Genomic DNA, 20,299 nt, shown 5'->3' with positions numbered 1-20,299 from the left:
CGGTTCAGGTCATAGTAACACAGCAAATAACTGAGGAGGTCATTTGATTTCCTGACTGCCAAAAAAAAAAAAAAAAAACCCAAACACTGTATTTGAAGAGCTCTCTTACCTTCGAACCTGAGGCAAGTGGTCAAGCCATTTCCTACTTTCTATTTCATCAGAGATGTCTTCTTTTTTATATACACACTGAAGCAAAAGAGAAAAAAGACAGAGAGAGATAGCAAGAGTCAGATTATATCTAGTCCATATTTATTGTAGTTCTTGTTGTACTGACATAGTCATTCCAAATAACTAGTTGTTCTGAACAGAGAAGATAAACAAGCCCCTCGGCCCAAGCAGCGGTTGCTTTGTGGAGGTGTGGTGTTATAGGGGTACCTTCGGAGGAGAGCGGCATATCTGCATCTCTTCTGTACACTGTTCTTCCAAAAAAAACATTAGAGACCAAAACAGATAAAATAAATACTCTGGTAAGACTCTAAACCGTAAAAAAAAAAATTAGAAATTAAATTTAAAAAACCCCAACCGTTTAAACTAGGCTTTTTAAAGACTCTGCTTTAATACAGACCCCTTTCACTATTGCAGTTCAGTGGGTCCTATTTTGTATATATGTTGTGTTTGCTTTTATTTATAGTTTTCTTCCTTTTTTATTTTATTAATGCTTTTGTATCATTAACATCTGCAATTGTTAAAAAGTACATTGAGAAAAGCCCATAAATTAAAAAAAATTATTTTTTATTTTTATGATAGTGATAACACTAAACCAATATTTTTTGTATTAATTACATAGTAATATAGACAGTACATTTTTTCATGTACTTCATGTCACCAGAATTAATTGATCTGTTTTCCCCACTGGAAGCATATTTGTTTTTCCGAGTTCATCATTCATTCAATCATTGACAAGCCCGCAGTTTGGTAAGAAAGAAAAAAAAAAAACGGCAAGGCGCCAGATTTCCAATTCTTTCCAAGAACTTCCTTGTGGGGTGATTTGGACACATGGATATTGTGGATATACCGATCAAAGGTTCTCAGAATAGATGCCAGTTATAAATATTAATAAGTAGAGTGGTCATCTGAGGAAAATATACCACAGGTTTGCTTATATGTGCCATTCATTTAAAAACAACCCTTGTAATGGTCTATTTTTCTGGCGAGTGAACCAAGATGGCTGACAATGTTGCCTAATTAAAGGCGAGTTCCCTTCTGCAAGACAGACTGCAGCTGAATGTGAGACTTCTGTAATACAATGTGTGCTTTTTGTATACTGCATCTGTGTCCTTGCAGACCACTTAATGTAAATTCAAACCTAAACACTTAACTATCTTAACTGCCGTGGCACTTTAATTTCCTTCTTTGTTGCTATATATTTAATCTGAAAAAATTCTGTTTCATTGAACATACACCATAAATTCATAACAATAATTTTGTTCTTATCATGGCAGCAATTTTCATTGTTAGTCATCATTTTACTGCTCTGAATGATGGCAAAATCAAATTGACAAACGACAATAATGATACAAGGGCACACACACAGACATGCAGGTAATGCGCAACATTTTGGCCAATGAGAAAACGGATGATTTGACCGAGTGAACTCCTGGTTTTTTCTTGGGAGGTTTATGCAGTTTCAGCGAGCACAAGGCCACGGCCTGGCCTTCCATCTCCATTAAAAGATAAACGCATGCCTCTGGACGTCATCCAGGAAATAACCAGGAAGAGGACGGACTCCACCGCCATTTATGTACCGTCTTCAGAAGCACCAGCTGCATCCATCGTACGTACCGACACACAAATGTCTGAAAAACACATTAACCGTAAATCAAATCGGGTCTTTTTAAAAATGATAACACCATTTGAGAACCCTCCTAATAAAGATCCAATTATTTAAACTTATGAAGACATACAGTATAAAGTACAAATCAGTTCACTTCTGAAAGTGCAGAGTTAAAACCTTCAGTTTATTTAAACTGTATTGAAATCGACCTTTAAGTGAATTCAAGTAAATTGAGTAGAATTCAAAAATTCAAGTAAACAAGCGGTTCCATGAGATTACCTTTTTCGCCCACTGGCCACAGTGGCTTGTGTGGATTCTAAAAATCTGCAGCCATTTTAAACATTATATCACCATCAATACCTTTTACAAATATAACACAACCTGACTGATTACCAGCCCAAGTGACTGCTAAGAGTAGAAAACCTTACAAACCACAACCAAACTTTTTACCGGCATTTGGCTGGTGGCGGGCCTTAATTTCACACCCTGAGTGTCTCCATCGATGACATTTTTAAATGTGTTTCACTTCAAATGCAAAGGATAATTTCTGAATCTTCAGCCATGAAAGGAAATGAGCTGTCCCTACCAGGAATTCTGGGTAATTTTAGATGCTCTGCCAGCATGCTCTTTTATTCAGGGAGAGAGAGAGCCCATGTTTCAGACATGTCAGGTCAAGTTGTAATTGCGAAGATTGAACAATACCTCCATAAGACGGTTGCGCTTTTCTCAAGAAATCACCCGCAAAAAAAAAGAAGGAAAAAAAAAAGCAGTACACTGCAAGACAGAATCATCTTTTTCCTTCACCTTCATCCCATATTTCCCATTTCTGAAATTACCCTATAATTACTCATTTCAATACACCAGATGAGGAATTATTTCCTTAAAAGCCTGGGGTTTCTTTTCATAAATTGCTGTAATAAGATTTCTGAAAAGGTATTTTTGTGTTTTCGAGATGGGTTTTGACCTCTCTCTGAGTAAGGACTGCATAATTGCATTGACCCTGTGGCCTGTTGCTTTGAATCACATACCCTGGTTTTCAGCTGTACAACTGGAGTACTTTTTCCCTGACCAAATATTTTTGGTTCCGGTTATATCAAATTAATGTTCCGCAGCAGAAAACTATTAAACATCTGTTTTTTCACTCAGCGATTTGTGCAAAATCTGAAACAACTCTGACCACGGTTTGTGGAATAGTGCTCGCCAAACATCTGAACCGAGCAATAGACATTTTACTGACAAAAGAAGCGCTCACTGTGATCTGAGACCCTTAATGAAGTCACGGCCTGCTGTTTTCACTCCGCAATAGGCCTTGTTTTGCACTGAGACAGGTGCACTTCAAGGCTCAACGCGGCCAGGTGATTCACGGGATCAACAGTGGAACACGCGATCCTAAAGATTTAAAGGTTTAAACAACAGGAAAGCCCGGAGATTTTGCAACAACTGTAAACAGTGTGCTTCCAGACCATGTCTAGCAAATGTGGCAAGTCAAATCTGTAATCAAACACAGACAGATTTCTTTTTTTTTTCTTTAAAATTGAGAATAGTGGACTGGATGTTATTTGCTATATGCAAATATTTATCCGTATTGCACAGGACAGAAAAAGAATAGGAAATAAGTTTTAGGCATAGTATAAATAGGAGAGACATAAAGCAATAAAATGTGTCAAATAAAAAGGACTGCGTGCCAAGTCCTTTTTTTAGGTTGATGAGCACCACCTGTCAAAAAAAAACTAAAGAATAAAAATGAGAGCTTAGGCAGCTATCATTTATGATTCGACAAGAGGCTTTCATCCGCACTAATAGTCCCTCGGAAAAGAATTTCGCAAATCAAACAGGCGTGCCTTTCTGAACAAACACATAATGACAGTAATTATTTTATTCAACCAAGAAAGTTGTTTTTACCACGTCCGGCCAATATGCAGAAAATAGCATAGTGGGAAGCCTACAAGTTTAACCAAAAAACACATTTCCTGATTGGACTCTAGTTTTATGATGTGCCATTCATCCAATTCATTTCTACAGTCTCAGTTCAGTAGTTGTCTGTTATTTCCCCTGTATGAGAATGATTTAAAAAAACTACTTTCAGTAAGAATAAGGCTGTTACAGCACCAGGAAATTGTTCAATTATTGACTTAAAAAAAAAAAACATACAACACAGAGACCGCGGTTTATCTGGATTACAAAACACACTTCCAAGTAGGCAATTAAATTTATTTTTGAATACATACACAATATTCATCCAATGCAGATGCAAGTGTCCCAATGTCAGCGAACGACAGCTTCCTTCAACACCCTGACTGAAATCCTTACTTCAGCTATTGCGAACCGTTAAAAAAAAAAAAACACGTTTGAATAATGTGTAAACTTCGATGCATGACCGAGCACATGCATTAAAAAAACATCAGTTTGCTGCACTTAAAATGAGTTGGAAGAGGAAGCAGCACAGACTGCAATAACAAGCAAACTGACCAATAACAGATCGTGCCTTGTTAAGCCTACTGTACGCAAGACGCTGCCCTGATGCTTCAAGAAACAGTGCAGCCAGAACAACTTCCAGGGCGAAAAAAATCTTGAACATTAAGACTGTTCACAAGAACGTAGGAGAGCACATAAAATGTGTAACATTCTAAAGAAATGTTTCATTTTAGGGTCATTCACTGTGTTAGCAGCACTTACTGAAACTCTCTTTACATCTCTAATATGGTACAGTAGGTATCATCAGAGAATAAGTCAGCCTAGATTGTGTGGCAAAATGTAAAAGACCGTATGAAGCTGAATTTATTTGGAGATGTCCGGACTGTTCGCAAAATGTTCTACGTAACGTTCTTTGCCTCAATATAAATGCCCATAACGTATTAGAGGCAGTACAAATCCCATGTGCATATCTTAATTCAAAATATACTTATTACAGTAATACAGTAAAAATGGTCTATGTCCGGATGAGATGGAAATCTTGGAAGTATGCAAAAACACACCATCTGTAAGCAGCACGCTGCCTGCCCATGGAAGCCGGTAAAAATAGGAAAAATAAGACATGGAAATTTTGGAAGTAAGGTGCGATATGTAAACTAAGCATTGAATGCTTGTATACAAGTTTAGCTGAAAACAGTGACCGAAGTGTTCTACCAGTTAATTCCCTAACTAAAAAAAAAAACGGGTGAAAAGGGCTATGCCTTGAGCAGCACTTAAACGATAGGTAGGATGTCATGCAAGACAACTTTCCGATTTTTCCACAGTAACATTGGTCTGTCGTTTTTAACGCTGCGGTTTTGCTTTTTGCCTCGAGCTCGTCGGTAAACTTGGGCGTGAAATGAAAGACCTATTGTTCTCTGTGATGGCTGGAGAACTGTATCACTGCGTACACTCCACTGGTCATCCAGTTGGGCTCTCGAGCGGTCAGGCTCTCCCCTTGGTCGGGTCGGAGGCCCACCTGGACGTTGGCCTTAAGGGTCCTCAAACTGCACAGGGGGGCGGGCTGGAACCCCCTCAGGGCCCTCTCGAAGGTTTCGGTGTGCGCCCAGTCCCTGTCGCTCGTCAGCTTCCTGTAGTTGAGGTCGCCCTTGAAGAGAACGAGGTCCGCCTCCTGAAGAGCGGCGTAGAGGTCGGGGGCGTCGGCGGCCATGTCGCAGAACTCGTGGGGTAGGGTCCAGAAAGGGTGGTCGTGGTAACACCAGGTGCCGTCCTTCACGTAGCGCTGCCACTGGGCGCCGCTCTTCGACATCCACTTGTGATTGGCCGCCATGGTCTGCCTTATGGTCCAGCTGAAATCCTCCCGCGTGGTGTCGGAGACGAACCACGGCATGGACTTCCCGTGGAAGTGGACCTGTCCGGCCAGGCCGGAGGAGACCAGGAAGTCGGCGAAGACGAGGTCGGTGACGAGCTCGAAGCCCGCGTTGTCCAGGACGATGTCCACTCTTCCCTGCGGCTTCCCCGACCCTCCTGGGGTCTTGCCGCCCGTCAAGGCGGACCAGACCAGGTGTGAGTCGTCCACCAGGATGAAGGACTTCAGATCCTCCAGGGCCTCCACAGGACTGGACTTCTGAGAGTTCTCCTGACCCGCCGAGATGGAGAGATCGCACTTGTTTCCCCACAAGGAGACCTTAAGAGACGGATCGATGAAACACAAGCGCATCACTACCAATTCAAACAGTGCTCCTGTCTACAGTGCACTCAGGTCTACAGTATTTTGATTGCCATGACAACAGCAGGATCCCCAAGGGAGTAATAGATTTTATTCGCTGCAGAATACTTTTATCAAATCGCCTCTTCTCTCATTTGCAAGGGCGTACTTGATGGGGTTACATCCTCCCCAATATGAGAAAACAGGCCAAATCCCCCCCCCCAATAATATAGGGTGATGATGAGGAAAATAATTTCATATAATCAATATGGGGATTTCATACTGGGATTGAGATACTGATCAGTAATATGAAGTATTTTCCCCTTAGAATTCTGTTCTTTCTTCCTGGGGGAGGAAAGAAGGGTTGCAGTTCTCAGGGTCTCTGCATTTCAACCCCCCCAAAATTCTAACTAAAGTTACGCCCTTGCCCATTTGTAACTGTCACGTGTGCTATGCGCTGCTGCGCACTCCTCCAGTACACTCGCTTGTGATTTGTCGACAACAACTGGTAACCTTTAATGTGGTTGGTCAGTTGCCAGGGGATTCTTAAGAAGCATTGGTGACCAAAGGATCCGTGTCTGACTTTATCCCACTCGACCCCTTGAAGGAGAATGCCAATTCCGTACAGTGACAGCAGACTGCCAGTTTCTGTCAGTTTAGTTCAGGTTCATATTACTGACGTTTGAAAGTTGAAACTATAGGTCTAAGCCTCTAGTTGTGATAAATTATTCTACTGACTTAACCCCCTCAATATAGGGCCTTTGCTTAATGTGAAACTTCAACCAGAAGTAACCTTTGAAAGAGGGCTGCCCAACCCTCTTCCTGGAGATCTACCGCCCTGTAGGTAGGGTTCATTTCAACCCCAATTTCCTAATGTGGCACACCTGGTTCTACTAATAAGCAGTCTCGCTGTTGAATGAGGTGTACTTTGTGATGGTTGGAGTGAAAAACAACAGCACAGTAAATCTTCAGGAACAGGGTTGGGCAGCCCTGCTATAAAATCATCTTATATCTACAGCTATAGTCAATTATATATCGCAGTTTTTCAGGCGGACGACCTTTGTATGAACGTGACTAAACCCTGGAGGTCGCTCACCTGCAGCAGTTTCAGAAACTGGCCCATAAGCTGCTCCTCAGAGAAGTCGTTCATGTTTTTATTCAGTCCTTGGAGATACGTACAAATCGCTATTATGGCCTGTTGAGACTCAAAGTAGCTTTGCGTTTTGGCTGCTCTGAACACATCAAAATCACAGATCGGGGGACTGAAACACAAAAAAATAATTTAATTACAAACAATACAATTAAATATTGATAATAATAAACCATAATTTGGCACGAGCACACAAATTCTGCTGTTTCTGCAGATTTTCATTACATGTGATTTATTTGCTCACTGTAACTTACATTAAATTCTTTCTCAGAAAACTTAAATGGCCAACTTACACATTATTTCAACACAACAGCTATACATATTGAATATACTGAAATAGTAGCAATGTCACTTAATAATACAACTGTGCCTCATGCCAAACTTGAACCTGTAAACCCTCTCCGACAAGCCCAGTTACTCCTGTGCCACAGCCAAAGGACTTTCTCCATTTCTCACACACTTATTATCAGCAGCTTACTTTAGACGTATAGATTCTTGAATCCTTCTGTACATGTAGCACTCCATGTACAGCCACGGTGACTTGAACCAGCTCGGCGACTCGTTCTCATCCATTAGGCTCTGCTGCCGTTGCAGGTACTGGTTCCACATGTCCGTGTCCACGCCATCGTCAGTCAGGGCCAGCACCGGTTTGTCTGTCTGCAGCTCGTTACGAAGTTTGGAGAGGAAAGAGATTGCCCTCTTTTCGGCCTGGACGCCTTCCTGCAGGCCGGGAGGAAGCAAAACGACGTTAATTTCGCAAGAGGAGGCGGTTGACAATAAACCTGACGTCACTGTATTCCGCGAGGTTGTCTCCTTACCTCCCCGTGTTCTTCAAAGAATTTGTTTTTGTTTCGGTGGATGGTGTCAATGACTTTAGTAAGAATGGTTGGCAGTCTGTCCCTTACTGTCAAGTACGCAAACGTTCTGAAATAAACAGATAATTCAATCGCACAAGGTACACTAAAGAAGGAAAGAGTTAAGGAAAGACCTAGTACTAACCCCAGCTAATTCGAAATAAGCCGTTTAAACAATACAACGCTAGCTAGTTGGCTTATTTTATTTTTTTACTTTTTGTAAATGTGTGGGTTGTTAGCATTAGCATGCTAAGCTGCGGTGGAACGAAAAAGCCACGACTGTCAGCCTGTCCAGAGCAGAACCTGGTGAGGCATGTTTCCAAGTTTAATCGACTGACAGCTTCAGGCTGCGTGGCTGATAGCTAGCAAGTGAGCTAGGTCATAATGGTAGCAACTAGCTACCAATTCTGACACTGATGGGCTGTCAATAATCACAATAACCACCCACAACAGCTAGCTAGCACTAGCTACCCAACTGACAGTGACAGGCGGTGAACAATCACAGGGCGAGCTACACCTAACGATATGCGAGCCAGATTGACTATTTTACTACTAGCCAATTCCTATTGTGTAATTGCAATAACTTGTGCATTAACGTTATTTTATCGCTCACAGTAATGCAGTGTTAACACAATATCGGTGTTCATTTGTTAGCCAGTGAGTCATTTAAACATACATACCCCACAAATTTTGCAGAGAGAGACTCTGGAACTCCGCGAAGCGTCACTTGGTTCGCCATGTCTACAACCAGGAAGTGGATAAGTGCAGCTATTCAAACAAAACTTTATGCATCATTGCATGGGCTCATGTTAGCTAGTTAGCTACATGTGTGCTGATCAACACAGGCTGGAGCCGTGGATGCACAGATGAACCCCGGGCAGAATCAAAGCAAGCTTGACAACTAAAGTTTCCACGTTAAATCGGGAATTTCTCATAAGAAGCCGTGTCAGCGATGACAAATATATTATTTTCGCATTCTGTGACTGGGGATTAAACAGGTTACTAGCTAGCTTTGCATTATGACTCAAACTTTCATTATTTTACCTTAAAATACCTTCAGTCAAATTAGGACAGTCCCCCACTGTTAATGTTAGCACAGCTAGCTTGCTACAGAATATGCACCTGTCACTGCTAGGTAACGTATATGAATGGTAAATGAATGAAAATGCGTTAGCCTTTTAGCAATCTCGCTAATTTAGCAAAAAATGTAGCTAGATAAACACCGAGGCCAGCTAGCTGTCTAGATAGCGCGTATGTTCAAGGTCAGTCCGCATGTTTAGCTTGCTAGCCTATAGGCAAGTAATAGCACTGACAAAGCTAAAGTTAGTTTAACGTGAAGTTACATTACATTTTTGGTTAGCTAGAAGGCTGCGCCAGCAACCGTAGCTCTATAGCTAACTTGTTATTCCTGCCCCATGCAGTAGCTAGATTGCTAATGCTATCTAGACTACATAAATTAACTTTGCTGCATTATTGCATTCCAGTTTTACGTGGACCTTTGGCTACTGATTGGTCAACTGTGAGCTATAGCAGAGTTTTAACTGACGACGTTACTACATAATATATTAAACTAGCATGTTTGTGTACTTGTTGACTAGTTAGTATTTACATGCCAAGTGAAGCAGCTAAGATAGATTTTCAAGTGCAGTCATTTTCAGTGTTGTCATTCGTGGTATAATTGTTCACGCCTAACAAAAAGTGACACAAAAAGTAGACTAACGTTTTTACAGCTGACTGAACTTGTCACCTTTTTCCTACAGGTGAACTATGGCTATCAAGATCACCAGGAACTCGCTGTGGTTGCTGAAGAATCTGGATAAGAGTTTTGGCAGACCGACTGGATTTAATCAGTTACCTTGTTGCCTCAGACCCAAGCTAGCAAGCCTGCAGAACCCGTCTCTGACGGAGAGAGGCCGTGCTTGCTTCACCGATGCGCGCAGTGACGTCTGTCTACGCGCACCTTGTCGGAGACAGTACTCTGATCCTTTTAAGAACTGTCGTTTAAGATGGGACAGACGATTGTTTTGGGGGCAGCAATATGTTCTTGGTTCAGCGGTACACAGGACAGTCTGTGTGGCCACGAAAGTGCCAAATCGGTTCTACTCGGCCGCTGCCGCCATGCCAGTCGCAAAAAAGTCGCCGTTGCCAGGGAAACGGGCGCCCAAAGGACCCAGGACCAAGCAGCCGTCTCGATCCAACCAGCCCTCGCCTAATATGGACACGGTACTATGCCTCTTTCAGCTGAGGGACAAGCATTTTAGACGTGGTTTGCACGCAGTATTTCTGGCGGATATACCTGGGAAAGCCCTGGTGGATAAAAAAAGAATGGAAATTAAGCTACCTGGGCTAGCCTATGACATCTCACTATGATGAGCGCCCTCATCATGGACTGACGTCTGGTAATGTCCAGGATAGCCACCGAATGACCTCGCTGTGTCAGGTTACTAACATGGACAATTAAGAATTGGAAGGGCGTCATTAAATCCCTGCAAGAGGGGATTGCCGGTGAGGCACCCAGCTGTAAGCTTTTGAGTGCCAGTGATGCACTTCATATCCCAGAACTGAACCCGCAGTCAAGATTCTATTCCGAAACGTGAACTGCATCACTGCACACTTTGCCTTTGCTGCTACCAACTGTAGCTGGCAGTGGCAGTCCATATGCACCTGCTGGGAGAACTGCCCCTGCACGGATATTATTCTTTGTACTTTACCCGATGCCATTTATTCCCTCTCTAAATTCAGGTCACATTTACAAAAGGAAAATTTGGCCTTTTGGTCATGGCATGATTTGTACTGTAGGGGAGTATTGAAAGTGCTCCAGTGAGGGGATGTTCCTGCTGTAACGTCACTTGTATAAATCACAGAAGTCGGGGGAGATTATGTTCAAAATATAATATCATACAGACAGTTCTGCAGCTGGAGGAGCATCTGATCAGCTATAATTTTGATCCTCCCTTATTAGTTTACGGCTTTTGGCATACTGTACGTCTGGTTTCTAAAACGAGGAATCGGAACCTCCCAACATCTGGTTGAGTAATTGAGCTGATATGTGCTGTGTGCTGATTAATTCCTTCCTGGGACTTTGCAGCAAGACACAGACCGCATTACAGGAGATGACACAAGCATTCTCGTAGTGGTTTTTGTTTAGTTTAGAATTTCTGATGTGAATGTCTTGTGATTTAAAAAAAAAAAAAAAAAATTCTAATGCATTACAATGCCCTGTTGTCATGTGCTTTCCAAATGAGCTTCTTCCTATGATCACATTACATTACATTACAGGCATTTAGCAGACGCTCTTATCCAGAGCGACTTACACAACTTTTTACACAGCACTTTACATTGTATCCATTTATACAGCTGGATATATACTGAAGCAATGCAGGTTAAGTACCTTGCTTAAGGGTACAACGGTAGTGTCCTTACCCGGGAATTGAACCTGCGACCTTTCGGTTACGAGCGCAGTTCCTTACCCACTGCGCCACACCACCGTCCATAGATCTGGGTTGATCTATGTGATGTGGAATAGCTGTTTGGAACATCCCTCAGTGGCGGCTTGCCTTGGTTGACAGAACCGTATGCTAATGTCAGCACCATATCACGAAACGCATTCAGCTTCGTAAATTTCGCAATTATTTTGAAAATGACTACCGAGTCAAACTAAATTGGATTCCGAGTATCTCAGAAAGCAAAACTGGGAATCACTCTTCAGAAAAAGGTCAAGATGACGTGATGCCACATCAGCGTGTACGCCAGGGGCCTTATGACCTTTGCTTTGTTTTTTTTAATCCCTTCTGCAGGACATGATGCAATGCATTGCTTTTGCCACTGCGGACCAGTACGTCTTGCCGACTCTCAGCCACGAGCTGTCAGCCCATGGGTTTTTAGAAATGACAGATTTGCCTAGAGGTAAAATTTTAAATCTTAAAATTTTAAATGTTTATGTTTGATGTCAGGCTTACTGTTAAGAGACTTAACAGTATCAGAACCTTGTTCATTCCCTCCCAAATGTCCTAGTAATTAAGGTTTGATTGTGTTTATGTATTGTTAGCTTAAATTTCATACATTGTTTTCACTTATTTTTATACTAGAGGTAAAACCATACTCATTTTGTAAAGCAGGGTAGCTGTGACAGTATAGTTATTTTGGTTTTCCAGATGCTTCCAATGTCCTTGTTATGGGGACAGAAATGGGTTCTAAGGCTAATGACTGTGCACTGATGTTTTTCTTCAGGTAAGAGGTCTACACAGATGAAATATTAGCCCCCTCCTAAATTTGCCCCATTCTTTCCTTTTTTAATTTCAGCATTTAAATGACATTCATCCCTTTATGTCCACAGGGAGGGGTCTGTTGTCTTCTGGAATGTAGAGGAGAAAACGGTGTGTATGATGTTAATAATCATGCCGTGCGTACCTGCTGGACTAACCAAACTGCCTTTGTAGGATAATATACTGTGAGTTACAAGCATGCTGGCATATGTAGATCGTACTATAGTACATTGAACACTAACATTAGATGATACTACTTTATAGTGTAAGCTAACATAAGGTTATACTACTGTATAGTATTTACTAAAATAAGTGTAGTATTCTTAGCGGATACATTAAATAGCATGTTTTGGGACAGATATCTCACTTGAAGTTTAAATAAATAACAGCTGCTAATCACTTTCTAATGCTGATGTAACAATCATTACCGGTAAATGAAAGCAGTGGAGTTCTAGAACACTGTTTTAGAATCTTGAACAACATTCCAGAAAACCAATTGTTTTGTGGAGTCCATTTTGATGTGAAACCTGCCACAGTGCCGTCTGTTTGTCCATCTGTCTGCCACTGCAGATGAAAAACGTGATGAGGATCTTGGAGCATCACGAGGTGAACCCGTATGAAGTAGCCCTGGTTCACTGGGAGAATGAGGAGATCAACTACACACTGGGGGAGTACGTCTGCTCTCTCTTCTCCTGTGATGCGCTTTTTTAATGGCCTGTAGGTGGCAGCACAAGCTATGGATGGCTGTAGCAAGCTTGGTGGCTTGCACTCAGTAAACTGGCCTGCTCATTGGTCGTGGATCAAGTGCCAAACTTTGGCTGGCTATAGCCATCCTTGAGTTTGCATTGTTGGTTTAACATAAGTACAGTAGATCTATCTCAGGACCAACAGTAATTTCTTAGTTGATGTGTTAATATTTATAACCCTCTGCTTGTGATTGGTCCTGAAGGGATTTTAGAAATGTGTTGTCTATTACGCAGGAGTTTCACTCATTGGACGATAAATATGACCCTCCCCCTTTTTTTGACAGAATGTAAAGTTCATGTAATGCTTATAGTTTTACATTTTCTGTATTACTGTGATTGTTTGTTATAACTTTGAAAGCATGGGTAAGCAAAGGTTTCCTAGGATAGCTCCATGCACTGTGTCTTTGGGTGAATCCAGCATAGCAGTGGATTAAGCAACAGCGCCCTCTGCTGTTATTTCTTTTCCTTTGCATTTTTGTTTCACGTGACATTGACCGTGTATATTTAAAAGTGTAAAAGGCTGACATTTGCTCTACAAAAAACTCTTGGCACAAATGTCGACGTGTGCTACTCTACTCTCATTGCCTGTGGTGACGTCACTGAGATATTGTGTTGCTCGGTCTAACTCCTCCTCTTCCTGCTCCTGTTTTTAAAAGTGACCGTGCGCGCTCTCTCTCTCTCCCAGGGGAAACTCGAAGCTGCACCGTGGGAACTTCCTGCTCAACTGTGAGCTGGATCAGGACCAGGCCGTGCTGGAGAAGTTCGCCTTCTCCAACGCTCTCTCCCTGTCAGGTGAGGGGTGATTCCGCTCCGGCATCCCCAGCAAACGCACGCCCTGAGCTGGCCACAGGCAGGTGGGCTCTCCCCTCTTGAGTCTGGTTCCTCCAATGGAGAATTGTCAAGGAGGTTAAGTGGTAATGTTCCAGATGTGCGAACCAAACTCTGATCTTCTACTCCAGCTCTGCAGTGAGTGTGGTATTGCTACCATGCTGTTTTTACTGATATCGCCCTCCCTAACTGCATAATAATATTTATCAAATATCATTTCTTACTTATTATACATTCATATATAATAATATATATTCATATTGTATTTCTAAGCTTCAAGACCAGAAGTCTTGAAGAAGTTGGGAAATTTTTTAAAAGTCAACATAAACAAAGTGAAAATGAAATCACTTAAACCCCGTGGAAAAGTAATGGTAAATTACTGGTGTTAGTTGCGTAAGTTTATGTGCTCTAATCTCATTTGGTTTGGCTTGTTTTTGAAGTCGTGACTTCAGAAGTTGTGTCGTTCCGCTCCGCTCACGGCGCTGTGTGAGAGAGAGCGATGCTTCCCCTGCGCTTTCAAACGGAGAGCGAGTGCGTGCAAAACCCCCCCCCCCCCCCCATGCCCTCCTGGGGGGCTCTAGCGCTTTAATCTAATGGATGTGCATGGAATCAGGCCTGCCCCGCCAGGCACCCCCCCTCCCCCCTCCCCTGCCTCCCTCCCCAAAAATAAACGTGACGCCATTCTCGGTCAGCCTCTGTTGTTCAGGGCAACCGTTGCCATGGAGACGGTAATCCATGGTATCACAGAAATGCAGAACCAGTAGGCCTTGGGGGGGACAGGAAATTTGGAAATGAGACCCCCCCCCGCCTCCCCTCCACCACCCCCCTTGATATGGGGGCAGTTAACCATATCTTTTTAAATGCCTGTAAACATGTGACTCTCACAGAAATCACAGTTTTCACGTGTTTGTGTGCCGCAGTTTCTCATTTTAGAGGCACATTACTCATTTAGGTGTCTGTTCAAAGCAGGTTGAATTTTTGCTGTACTTATTACTGATAATAAGGCAATGATTTATCATATTTATTGTTACATAATTTCACTGAATGTTCATGTCACCTTGGTTGAGTACACCTAGATGTTGAGCATATTGGGTGAAGAATTGACTATAGTCAGACATGAAGATTCTACAGCTTCAGCCCAATTCTGTGTGCACTTTCTCCTGTGTTTTCTGGGTAAAATTCCATTGGTAGACTCAACCCTCTCTTCAGTCAGGCTTTGAAAGGGCTATTCTTCCGTTAAGGTTTTTCATTTTGCTAAAGGGTGCCTGTGCAATTGTGTTTCATCGCAGTGAAATTGGCCATATGGGAAGTGTCGCTGGACAATTTCGTGGAGTCCATTCAGTCCATCCCTGAGGTGAGTGCATTAAACCGCTGTTCCATGTCTCGTCAGAGCTGAGCACCGAAGGCCTGATTACTGCAAATCTGAAGTTAACAGACCTTTCACCTCCAGTGCCGACGCTGTACGCCTGCCCACAGCTGCAGTTCCATACTCAATGTCTGTATGCTACTTTGCGTTAGCATTAGCGTTTTTATACATCAGCGTGCTGTTATAACCATATAGCAGCGAGTTTCTGACCGTGCCCGATGTACGTGTACGAATCTGTCGATTTAGGACCTCGCAAGGTCCAAAATCGATTGGATCTGAGCATATTGTCAAGGATGAGGTTTTCTTTTTTCTTTTTTTCTTCTTCTTCCTCCGTTTTAAGTGGCTAAGCCAGGGGGGAAAAAAAAAAAAAATCACCATGGGAACCGTGGGCTTGTTGCTAGGTTGTAGAGTCCTCCCGTGGAGGTATAAGCGGTCCCCAGCTGTGTCAAGCTGTTCTAACCCGGTGCGGGATCCGAGCAGTAATCCAGCGCCGTAGGCACTGGGGGGGGGGGAGCGAGGGGGCAGTCTGGCCTTACGTTCCATCTCCAGTTTCAGTACGGGAAGTGCGCTGTGTTTTAAAAAAAAAAAAATTTGGGTCTAACCCTAACGTGTTATGACAGGTGCCCTCCTCCCTCATGGGCAAGTTAATGACTCCCTAGTCCTTCTAAATTGTACTAAATTCAATTAGGAATGAGATTTGTTTTTGTTGTTGTTTTCTCTGTCTGTTGTACATGTTTCCCCTGTCTGGCTTGCCTGTGTGATAACGAATGAAAATGGGTTGTGGTACATCTAGGATCAAAAGGCTTACTCACAGTTTGCTTTTGTCATATAATTCTTTACTGTTGTTGTTGTTGTTCTGGCTGTTTGTTTTTTTTAAATTAGATGCTGAAATCTGGAAAAAGGGTGAAGCTTTCTCGAGCAGAGGTGATGCAGAAAATCGGAGAGCTCTTCGCGCTGAGGTAAACGCATTCGTGCGGCATTAGCATTCAGACATCCGGTTAACTGGGCTTTTAAGTTCAGAGCACTTGGACAGCACCCGCTGATCCTGGTCCTGGAGAGCTACAGGACATCTCAAAAAAAACAAACAACCAGCTTAGACCCGGGAGGCCAGGTGAGCTAACGTAATAAAATCAGAACGCCCTGCGGCTCTGCAGGACCCAGGCTGGGACGCCTCTGCCAATCTTTAGACGATAAATAGTAAAGAAACTCCCCCTGGTGGCTGTTCATGCTAAGAGCACGTTCTTTAACCGATTTAGATTTATTTTACTGATATTACTGTTGTGGTTACAGCCCGGTAAGCGGGTGCTAAACCTGGTGTAACTGGGAGCTTGCGGTGCCGAACTTGTTGCTGAAATCCTTCTGTGCTTTTTTTTAAATTTTAAACCTGGTTCTGACAGTGGAGACACGTGAGTAAGGGGTTCTACTCGGGTTGCCAGATGCCCGGGTTTGGACCAGAATGTCCAAAATTATCAGTAGGGGACTGGACAAAATAAATGTCCTGTCTGAAAAATTGATTGAAATTTGGCTGATAATTTGCAACGAATGTCTTCTGTCGTCACTCCGCGATCAATTCCAACAGCTCCCGCCAGCCATGAAATTAGTTCCGACGGACCCCCCACCCCCCCTAGTCCGCGATCGCTACTGACAGTGTGTGCGTGTGTGGTGTCCAGTTTTGAAAAGTTCTAAATCTGGCAACCCTAGCTTCCCTACTCAGATGACTCCGCCCAGTCTGTGGACAGCGTCCGGTTTTGAGGGGTTATAAATCTGGCAACCCTAGCTATCCCCCCCCTCCCAGACTGCACCGTTTCCCTTCCAGGCACTGCATAAACCTGAGCTCTGACCTGCTCCTCACACCCGACTTCTACTGGGACCGGGAGAACCTGGAGCAGCTCTACGACAAGACCTGCCAGTTCCTCAGCATCAACCGGCGGGTCAAGGTTCGCACGCGCTTCTCCACTTTACACTACGAGCGTTTAGCAGACGCTAATATATGTATATGTGTGTATACACATTTATACATTTGTATGTGTGCGTGCATGTATAACTGTATAAATGTAAATGCATATATTTGAGTGTTGGTAAGGCCACATTTCCACTTGGGTTGAGCTACATAAAATGTGCCTGCCCAAGAATTCAAGACACGGTTAACACCGTTCAATAAATCTCAACGGCTCTGTGTGACGTCGCCACTGCCCGAACGAAGACTCCGCCCCCTCACTCGGCGGCGACGGCGACGGCGTTTCACCTTTGCCTGCGTCCCCCAGGTGATGAACGAGAAGCTGCAGCACTGCACGGAGCTCACCGACCTGATGCGCAACTACCTGAGCGAGAAGCACGGCCTGCGCCTGGAGTGGATGATCGTCATCCTCATCACCATCGAGGTCAGGAGGCTCCGCCCACCTCGGTGGCTCCGCCCCCTGCCCCGCCCCCCGCATCGTGTGGCGTCAGCCTGACCACTTGTGGTTTATCGAGTCTGACATGGTGGCAGCGTTTTGTTTTTTTTTTTGTTTTGTTTTTTGAGCTGGTCCTGTTTTAACACTATCGGTAAACTGCTATTTTTAGTCGTGTTGCCTAGTTACAGGCCAGCCCATGGAACCTGAAAGCCTCATTCAGTAGCCCACAGCATGGTTAAACTACTGACTGGACAAAACGGAAATGTCATGTTTATCACAGAGGTGAACAGAACCGTTTACTTATGCAAGAAACATGGGTCTCCTTATGACCGATATCTAATCATCCTGTTGTGTGAAGTTTTAAGAACTTTGTTGCTTTCAGGATGTAAAAAAAAAAAAAAAAACTCTGGCTTAAAATCTCAACTGAATAAAATAGGCTTTATATTGCCATATCGGTTTTCTTTGGTTCATTTTGCACGATATAACTATTGAAAAGTAAGTATTATTGCACAAAGAGAAAGACCCTGACTGCAAAGGGCTTTAAACTGAGATACTTTTCCTTTTGAAATTCTCTTTTTTTTAAAATCTCTCTGGACGTGTGTTAACAGACCTTCATATGGGAGAAGCAAATTATCACACTAGCACGCTCTGCTCTCCCTTAGCTCTGAATGGAGGATGACAGTGGTGTAAACAGAGATAGGCTAAATTGATCAAAAGTATTGATCACCTGCAGAATGTAACATTAGAAGAAGGAGGTCTGCGCTTTGTTTCAACCTGAGTTATCAACACGACAGACTGTCTCTCTCTCTCTCTCTGTGACCTGATTTTGTGTGTTTAATGTCAAAACTGTTCAAATATTGAAATCTGCTGATATTAAATGCGCAGAAATAATAGTGCATTTGTTCCTCTCCTCAGGTGATGTTTGAACTTGCCAGAGTGATCTTTTAAAAAGATCTCTTGAAGGACAAAGATGTGCCACAGGAAGACCCACAGACCGTGATCATTTGAACAAGGAACAAACAGACGAAGATGCCCTTTGCCACAATATACCCCAACTCCAAGATATCGCATCTTCGGATTGATGGCATTACCTTGAATGACAATGAACATTGAAGAGATATTCAAGAGCTTAAATGAATCAAGTCTGACTCAAATATGCTCAATTTATATGCATTTATTGTTGTTGTTGTTTTTTAGGAACCTAAAAAAGAGCGTTGTCAAAAATACCATATGTGCCACCCTTAACAACAGTCACACTTCTGATGAAATCTATTGGCCACCTGATTGGCTCATCTCAAACCAGTTCCCCTTTCCGTGTCCTTCAGCTTAACGATGTGAACCCTCAGCGGTGATACTGAAGTATTGATTACGTACAGGGTTCTGGCAGAATCCCGTGCCTATTATAGTAACAAACGCTTGCCTTCAAGACGCCATATCCTGTCTGATCATCGCAACGCTGCCCAGTTCCCTCGTCAAGTCAGGGAGAGAGAACCAGCGGCGAATTTAAAAAGCCGTCCACATGCCAGAACCTTATAGTTGTTTCACCTGAGATGTCTTCAGTAGTAACAACACAGCTGGCTTGTTCAGATTGCCTTCTGGTTACACAGTCGGGAGGGGAAAGCGTCAAAGGAATTTGTATGCGAACGCAGGAGTGAATTAAATCTTGACGGGGGAAAAAAAAAAAATTGGGTTCAAACTTTAAATGAATTCCAGCCGGTTTCTCCCTGGTTACCGTAAACACAGCTGAGCATTTCTGAAGTCATAGTCTGGAGATTCAGTAATCATTTTTAATTTACAGAAATGATTTGGCATTACACGATCAAAAAAATAAATATAACGGTCTGGAAAGTTGAATCAAGCACTTTTATAAATCTCATTCCCTGGTGTTTGAATGCGAGTTACATTTTTATGCATATCAGCATTCCGATCAACAGGGTCCCAAGCAAATCTGATTAATGTTTTCCATTGATATTCAATTATTAAAAAAAGATATTCAAAGATTAGTTTTACTGTGGTTCCCTTCAAATTGGACTGCTTAGTAGCGACTTTAGTGCATAAACAAGTGAAGACCAGCTAATGTGTTAGCGATATTAGCACACTGACATGGCTGTACTTGACAATATGTGACGACCAGCTTGGGGAGTTGGCGAGGACGATGGACATATTTCGCTCACTGTACAAGACGTTAGAATGAAATATATTTTTGGACGCATTTCCATGAATTTCAAGGGAGAGCGTGCTATTTTATCACTTCATGTGACTTTTTCACAACTTTTGAAGGACTTAAACGTGTAGAATGTGATCAGTTGTATGGTGTATGACCATTGAAGTTAAATCTTCTGTTTTTTTGTAATATATGCTACACTTCTATGTGAAAGCCACTTCCTGCAGACATGTCTTATGTACTCTAGAAAGCACAAACGGATGGCTGTTCAGTTATGCAGTAGAGTATAAATTCAATATTGCTGGAGATCACTGCGCTCTTGTCTACTTTGTCTTGACCTTGAACTTTGAATGTGTGCGTTACATTTGTTGTTTGAAATCACGTGAGCTTTTTGACATTTCTCTTGCGATCAGGTACCCTGACTGTTGTAAAACCAATAGGATTAGGTACTCTTTCACCCCCTCACATTTTTGTCCCCTGTAGGAGATCTGGTCTCGTCTTAAGAACCATATATTCGACTATGCTGAAACCTACGCTACAAGGGGACATTCAATAAAAAAATAAAATCATATTTTTGACCAACATGTTTTTGTATTATGTCAAAAATATTTCAATTGATTTTTTTCTTACAGGTCTCAA

The 20,299-nt window shown here is 42.7% G+C and overlaps 2 protein-coding genes across 7 annotated transcripts; one reads left to right on the top strand and one right to left on the bottom strand.

Moving 5' to 3' along the window:
• Nucleotides 1-3,971: 3,971 nt before the first annotated feature.
• On the bottom strand, nucleotides 3,972-9,881 carry armt1 (acidic residue methyltransferase 1). 2 transcript variants are annotated; one of them, XM_064340526.1, is made up of 6 exons: nucleotides 9,754-9,881; nucleotides 8,579-8,639; nucleotides 7,863-7,968; nucleotides 7,523-7,764; nucleotides 6,991-7,156; nucleotides 3,972-5,873 (listed from the first exon to the last, which is right to left on the bottom strand). In XM_064340526.1, the coding sequence occupies exons 2-6, from the start codon at nucleotides 8,635-8,637 to the stop codon at nucleotides 5,094-5,096; spliced, it is 1,353 nt and encodes a 450-aa protein (XP_064196596.1). In that variant the 5' UTR covers nucleotides 8,638-8,639; nucleotides 9,754-9,881; the 3' UTR covers nucleotides 3,972-5,093. The 2 variants fall into 2 exon arrangements, with proteins under 2 accessions (XP_064196596.1, XP_064196598.1); XM_064340528.1 differs by lacking the exon at nucleotides 9,754-9,881 and adding an exon at nucleotides 9,247-9,359.
• rmnd1 (required for meiotic nuclear division 1 homolog) lies at nucleotides 8,672-20,048 on the top strand. Of its 5 annotated transcripts, none has more exons than XM_064340532.1 (12): nucleotides 8,672-8,843; nucleotides 9,659-10,121; nucleotides 11,696-11,804; nucleotides 12,053-12,128; nucleotides 12,235-12,274; nucleotides 12,734-12,834; nucleotides 13,595-13,701; nucleotides 15,027-15,091; nucleotides 15,986-16,062; nucleotides 16,920-17,040; nucleotides 17,368-17,484; nucleotides 18,412-20,048. In XM_064340532.1, the coding sequence occupies exons 2-12, from the start codon at nucleotides 9,666-9,668 to the stop codon at nucleotides 18,442-18,444; spliced, it is 1,302 nt and encodes a 433-aa protein (XP_064196602.1). In that variant the 5' UTR covers nucleotides 8,672-8,843; nucleotides 9,659-9,665; the 3' UTR covers nucleotides 18,445-20,048. The 5 variants fall into 5 exon arrangements, with proteins under 5 accessions (XP_064196602.1, XP_064196601.1, XP_064196600.1 ...); XM_064340531.1 differs by having other exon boundaries at nucleotides 8,672-8,896; XM_064340530.1 differs by having other exon boundaries at nucleotides 8,672-9,033.
• The last annotated feature ends 251 nt before the right edge of the window (nucleotides 20,049-20,299 follow it).

Source organism: Anguilla rostrata, chromosome 6 (genome assembly GCF_018555375.3).
Source record: "Anguilla rostrata isolate EN2019 chromosome 6, ASM1855537v3, whole genome shotgun sequence".
Classification (NCBI taxonomy): domain Eukaryota; kingdom Metazoa; phylum Chordata; class Actinopteri; order Anguilliformes; family Anguillidae; genus Anguilla; species Anguilla rostrata.
This window is presented reverse-complemented; position numbering and strand designations above follow the sequence as displayed.